We start from the raw sequence: 6,976 nt of genomic DNA, 5'->3' as shown, positions 1-6,976 counted from the left end.
TGCCCTGTAAGTTACTTTAAATTTAAACACAGTGTAGAAATTACATTATTACGCTCCCCTCCCCATTTAGTTGTTACTCCTGCCCTGTAAGTAACTTTAAATTTAAACACAGTGTAGAAATTACATTATTACGCTCCCCCTCCCCATTTAGTTGTTACTCCTGCCCTGTAAGTCACTTTAAATTTAAACACAGTGTAGAAATAACTTTATTACGCTCCCCCTCCCCATCTAGTTGTTACTCCTGCCCTGTAAGTCACTTTAAATTTAAACACAGTGTATAAATAACTTTATTACGCTCCCCCTCCCCATCTAGTTGTTACTCCTGCCCTGTAAGTCTCATTAAATTTAAACACAGTGTAGAAATAACTTCATTACGCTCCCCCTCCCCATCTAGTTGTTACTCCTGCCCTGTAAGCTACTTTAGATTTAAACACAGTGTAGAAATTACATTATTACGCTCCCCCTCCCCATCTAGTTGTTACTCCTGCCCTGTAAGTAACTTTAAATTTAAACACAGTGTAGAAATTACATTATTACGCTCCCCCTCCCCATTTAGTTGTTACTCCTGCCCTGTAAGTATTTAATTTTAATTTAAACACAATGTTAGCTGTTATTGTTGTTGTGATCTGTAACCAATAATTGAACTGTTGTATTTTAAAATTTTAAGGACCTTGAACATTTATCAGAACCACTGCATAAGAAATGAGCGAGATTGTACATCCAACATGCACAGTCAGGTTGAGGTAAAGCTTAACTCAAACAATTGATCTACTCACGGGTAAATTTGAAAGAAAATTATTACGGATGTGAAAAATGATCCCCCAAATTCAGAAAAGCATAGAATTGAGAAATTGTCCCTAAACATCTCAGCCGACTCAGCAGCAGATTTTGGTGTTTGGTTACGTGCTCGGTGCTTGAACCAATCACATCCTGCCTAGATGTTCATGTGGTTAAAACGACCACTATCACTTTTTTATTACGTTGGTCACATGTTAGTCATTTTAGACCCGCCCTTCCCATTGGCCATTTAGTTGTTACTCCTGCCCTGTAAGTCACTTTAAATGTAAACACAATATAGAAATTACATTATTACGCTCTCCCTCCCTATTTAGTTGTTACTCCTGCCCTGTAAGTCACTTTAGGGACTCCCGAACCCTTTCTCCTCTAATGATATGTTACATACAAATCCGGTCATTTAAAAAACAGTAAGCGATCCCTAACACAACTGTTATTACGGCTTGCAGCCCCTCATAAATTATTTGACGTTTTTCATTTTAATCGTATACAAGACCAAACCGTTGAGTTAATGAAATTCAAACTGATTTGGGCTTTTATTTGTTTGCCTGACCTCAATACTTCAGCATTTCTAGTTTTGATCCAGTTTTCTCTTTTGCATATCTATGTTTTGTTTGTTTGCATATCATCTTGATAAAATATTTGCGTTAACACAATATACATTTTTAATTAGCTAAATCATCCAAAGACAACGACTCTCGAAATCAGGTGAAGCGAGAATGAAAGTTAATCTTTTGATCGCACTGCCTCTACTGATCTTCCTAGTTCAGGGTTACTACAGTCAACTCCAAGGTATGATGTTTGAAATTAAATAAACAGATTCTATCTTATCGTTCCCATTATTCAGTATTCACGGTTATAGTCTATTTGACAGTTTTATAATTGTGCAAAGTTCCAACGTTTAATAAAATGCCGGACCAGAAAAAGTCCGTACGTATGATGTTACGCTAAGTGATATCATTCTTTTCCAGGAAAATCAGGAAAAGAAAACGTATATGACATTGACAGCGAACAACGAACAGGTTAGAAATTCCGTCCATCTCAACCTACCACAAAGTTGAACAAATTATAAATAAAGCAAGACGATAAATTCTACGTAAATTTTGTTGTTATTTCTACTTAGTTGATTATACTTACATCAGCTATTGAGATATGTCCAATTGAACTTGAAGAGTAAGACTTGATCTGGAGGAGTAATTAAGGGCCTACGAAATAATTTCTACTGGTATTTTGTCGAGCTAAACATTCTGAACCCTTTAAACATCCTCAATTTGCTTGAATCTCAAAAATGGCGATCTGGAAGCCAGTCTTACAGGTTCTAATCGGACGTATCAGAGCTACTTCAGCTATTAAGTTATTTCCAATTGAACTTGAAGAGTAAGACTGGATCTGGAGCTGTAATTTAGGGCCTACGAAATAATTTATACTGGTATTTTGTCGAGCTAAACATTCTTCACCCTTTGAACATCCTCAATTTGCTTGAATTTCAAAAATGGCGAGCTGGAAGCCAGTTTTACAAGTTCTAATCGGACGTATCAGAGTTACTTCAGCTATTGAGTTATGTCCAATTGAGGGTAAGACTGGATCTGGAGGAGTAATTTAATCACCATCGAAATAAATTCTATCGGTATTTTGTCGAGCTGAATATCCTGCACCCTTTGAACATCCTCAATTTGCTTGAATCTCAAAAATGGTGAGCTGGACGCCATTCTTACAGGTTCTTATTGGACGTATCAGAGTTACTTCAGCTATTGAGTTATGTTCAATTGAAATTAGAAGGGTAAGACTGGATCTAGAGGAGTAATTTTAGGGCCTACGAAATAACTTCTATCGGTATTTTGTCGAGTTGAACAACTTGCACCCTTTGAACATCCTCGATTTGCTTGAATCTCAAACATGTTGAGCTGAGTGAGTTTGGTGCTTCTTCACAAGTCGCAAACTCCTGAAGGAACTTGCTGACATTGTAGAGACCTGAGATCTCGACTAAAATTGATTTTCCACTGTTTATATTAAAGGAGGACACATTTAGAACTCCTTCCATACTCCTTCAGGACTATATTGACGATAATTTTACGTGTTAATGATTGCTGAAAAATATGGGCGTGGCCCAGGTCAATATTTCCAGACACCGTAGAGTCACACATTTTTGTTGGTTGTTCCTGACCCCATACAGCAACAAATTAGATACGATCCCTAATTATTTTAGCAACTAATGGTAATGGTGAATCGCCCTAGGGAGAGGTCTAAAGTGGCCCTAATTTAGCTTAGTTTATATTTAAACGATCTGTTACTGTGACCAACTTTCGACAAATAATGGCTGCAATTTGGTTAATGTTGGTTTGACGACCCTATAATGATGCTAGTTTCAATGGGCCTTAATATTACCATGGTTATTGACATTTAAATTAAGGCGAATCAGAAGTCACAATTATGTGGATACTAAATAGAAAATTGTGTTCAAGGTGGTACAGTTGGAAAAGAACCCGTGACGATAAAAGGTGAACAGCAGTTAACCTCTTCTGGCCCTTCTCCGGGATCAGGTCAGCAAATGTCAGGGTTATAATCAGTGGTCGACCGGGGGCAGGATTCTGACCGGGGCCGGGGAGCCCCAATATAGCCGGGGCCGGGAAATCTTCCATTTTTCCGGGGCCGGGGCAGGGGCCGGGGGTAGTTTACCAAACTGTAGTCAGAAATTGAAACATGAATTTGATAATAATTTAGGCTGGTGTGATGCAATCGGGAAGGATTAAACTCGAGGTGCGGCTTATCCTCACCGACTTGAGGATTAAACCACAACTTCGTGCTGTGAACCAACTCGGGATAATCCTCAGGTCATACATAATTTCTAATCCTCAACTCGGAACTGAGGATAACCCTCAGCTGCTACAGTGCTACTTAATCTGGACCATGGTAAAATTTTGCTACTGGATAGTAGCAAAATGTTTACTTTTTACCATGGTTTTAATGTTAGGCTTTGTACTTTGTAGTTTACGTTGAGCCGTTATAGTTTTAGCTGCAGTGCATTATTTTTACTTTCTAGTTTCTACGTACGGTATGTTTTATCGCAAATTTCTCGGAGACGATTAATTGAAAAGTCCGATACTGAGGAAGAACCACGGTTTTTATGTTACTAGCCGTAGTCTAATTTAAGCCAATTGTTTCAACTTTGAAATCTCATAATTACCATTAAATTGTGTTTGATTTTTTAAATTAATTAAATGTGCCAAAATCATTCATGAAATCCCCGGCTGTGCCCCCGGTATATGTATGGTTTTTGGCCGGGGCCGGGAGTAAATTTATTGACCGGGGACGGGGCCGAGGTTTACCCCCGACGAATTGCCAAATAATTTTGGCCGGGGCCGGGAAGGGCCGGGGTTGCGATTTTGGCCGGGGCCCCGGCAGGGGCCAGGGCCCCGGTCGACCACTAGTTATAATCTACTTGACATAGATACTTGTAACAACATGGTCCATAATTTTTGTTTACGTCATGCTGGTGACAGTATGAGTAAAGGACCAGCAATAACGAGGGAGGAGTCTAAAGTGGCCCTTATTTAGCTTAGTATATCCACCAGCGTGCGCTTTTTCGCATAGCGGGCTCTCACCAGCCCGCTGTCAAAGGGCCCGATATCTCTACAGCCCGCTCATGATATAGCCCGCTAACAAGTGACATTTAATTTGACCATTAGCAATATAGCCCGGAGTTCTCTAAAATATTTTCAGTTTCTGTATCGTCTCCATGTGAAATTCCATAAGACAACAACTGACAAGTTTCTCAGAACTATAGTTGAAACCGGTTTAATTCATTAACGATGAATTCAATTGCAATAATCGTACAGTGAGCTAATTAGTGTAGTTTCTGTTTCTAAATTCCCACGGCAATATGCAGTGGATGTAAAGAATGTATCAACTGTAAACTCTGAGCTCACCCTCTATCGGACGCTATATCAGTTGTCACGCAGTTTGCCATGATTGGCTCATAATTAACACGTGACACTGACAAACTGTTACTATGATTACCAAATTCGTGGAGACGTTCAGACTAAAGTCTAAGCCGGTGATCTCTATTATAGTATCGATAATTGTTTTGTGTTTACCATTTCAGTTGTGTTTACCATTTTCATTTCACTAGTTCAGTCGATAAATCTTGAAATGTAGGCCGAAATTTTATTGTGTTCCCGAAAGATATTTTGCCCTGTTTTTGTTTTGAAACTGCCATTTAAATTGATTTTATGAATTTGATCTTTAACTTTCATATTAAATGTCCATGATCAGACTGTGATCTCGAGCTCTCTGGGTTACTACTTTTAAGTGTCCAGCCACTCAGTAGCTGCTACAGAAACTGTAGTAACTGGTTACCCGGGTAACCCTGGTTACCCAGGTAACTGACATGATAATGACAACTAACTTGGTAGTAGAGGGCTCTGTGGCGACTGGTGGTGCTTGTTCTGGTTCCAGGGAGGGAGAGGGGAGAGAGGTAGAGAAGTATAGAGGAAGAGTAGGAGAGAAAGAGAGGGAGAGGAGGAGAGAGGGAGATAAAGAGAGAGGGATAGAGGGAGAGAGGGACGTAAGGAGAGTGGGAGAAGGAGAAAAGAAGATAGGGAGAGAGTGAGAGAGGGATAAAGGGATAGAGGGAGAGAGGGAGAGAAGGAGAGAGGGAGAGGGCCTATATTTTGATCGTTTACATTAAAATATGTACCTGAAACAATGAGCTGAAACATTGTTTGATAGCAGCCGGTTTTTCGTTCTATAGTCAGTCATTTTGGCCTGTTTTACATCTTAAACCAAAAGCAACATGATTTTTTCGTAACTTTTCTGAAATCTTGTACATTAATTTGCTGTGATTGTTGCAAACTGAAGCTTCGTGATAAACGCCCGCTGGTGGATATACGCGATATCATTCCTCGCCTCGAGGGCGGAACTATTGTATTAGAAACTTGTCATACGTTGTATGACCCGCCGCGCACGAGTGCGCGGCTCCCCCTGTATCGTCGAAACTCTAGTGAAGCGACCGTGGGGGTCACCACGTGAGTCTTCGGTGATATGTATATATATCGCCGCGAGGGTGCGGGCGATATAAATATCCGCCCGCTAGGCTGCGTGGATATATATATTTATATTTGAACGATCTCTTACTGTAAATGTAATCAACTTTTGACAAATAGTGGCTACAATTTGGTTAAAATTGTTTGTCAACCCTTTAGTGATGCTAGTTTTAATGAGCCCTAATATCACTGGTTCACAGATCGAACTAAACCATACATACAAAACGAAGAAATGTTAATTTGTAGCAACACTCATCAAGGCGTATTTATTGACATTTAAATTAAGGCGAATCAGATTTCACAATTATATGGCTACTAAATACAAATGTCGTTCCAGGTAGTACAGCTGAAAGAAAACACGGAATGGTTCGAAGAGAACAGCAGGTAACCTCTTCTGGCCCTTCTAGTTCAACAGAATCAGGTAAGAAGTGGTGAGCGTTATAATCTACTGAACATAAATACTTGCAACAATTAAATCTCTTACTGTCACCAACATTAGACCAATATTGGCTACATTTGGTTAAAGGTTTTTGTCAATGCTTGTAATGATGCTAGTTTTAATGGGCCCTAATATCACTGGTTCACAGATCGAACTAAAACATACATGTAAAACGAAGATATGTAACATTTTAGCAACACTTATCAATGCGTATTTATTGACATTTAAATTAAGGCCGCGAATCAAAACTCACAATTATATGGATACTAAATAAAAATTTCGTTCAAGGTGGTACAGTTGGAAAAGAACCCGTGACGATAAAAAGTGAACAGCAGTTAACCTCTTCTGGCCCTTCTTCGGGATCAGGTTAGAAAATGTCAGCGTTATAATCTACTTAACATAGATATTTGTAACAACATGGTCCATAATTAGTATTAGATCATATTAATGTCGCCAAATTAAATGTCAACAACAACAAGTCCAATATTAAAATGTTTCCCATGTTGGTTTACGTCATGCTGGTGACAGTATGAGTAAAGGGCCAGCAATAACGGGGAGGAGTCTAAAGAGGCCCTTATTTAGCTTACCTTACTCGGGATTATTATGACCGGGATAAAGTGGTGGGTTTAGGGTAATTTTGATAATAAGATAAACACGATATTATAAAACTGGAATAATTAGATTAAAATAATACACAATA

At 39.1% G+C, this 6,976-nt stretch overlaps 1 protein-coding gene across 1 annotated transcript; it reads left to right on the top strand.

Annotated features, from left to right (window-relative positions):
• The first annotated feature begins 1,472 nt into the window (after positions 1–1,472).
• Positions 1,473–6,647, top strand: LOC134821047 (uncharacterized). The gene is made up of 5 exons (XM_063831713.1): positions 1,473–1,587; positions 1,767–1,817; positions 3,258–3,335; positions 6,175–6,258; positions 6,565–6,647. Exons 1-5 carry the CDS (start codon positions 1,515–1,517, stop codon positions 6,645–6,647), a joined length of 369 nt encoding a protein of 122 aa, XP_063687783.1. The 5' UTR covers positions 1,473–1,514.
• The last annotated feature ends 329 nt before the right edge of the window (positions 6,648–6,976 follow it).

The sequence above is a fragment of the Bolinopsis microptera genome, chromosome 9 (assembly GCF_026151205.1).
Source record: "Bolinopsis microptera isolate Bmic1 chromosome 9, MBARI_Bmic_1.0, whole genome shotgun sequence".
Taxonomy (NCBI): domain Eukaryota; kingdom Metazoa; phylum Ctenophora; class Tentaculata; order Lobata; family Bolinopsidae; genus Bolinopsis; species Bolinopsis microptera.
The sequence above is the reverse complement of the archived record's forward strand: the minus strand, read 5'-3'. Positions and strand labels throughout refer to the sequence as shown.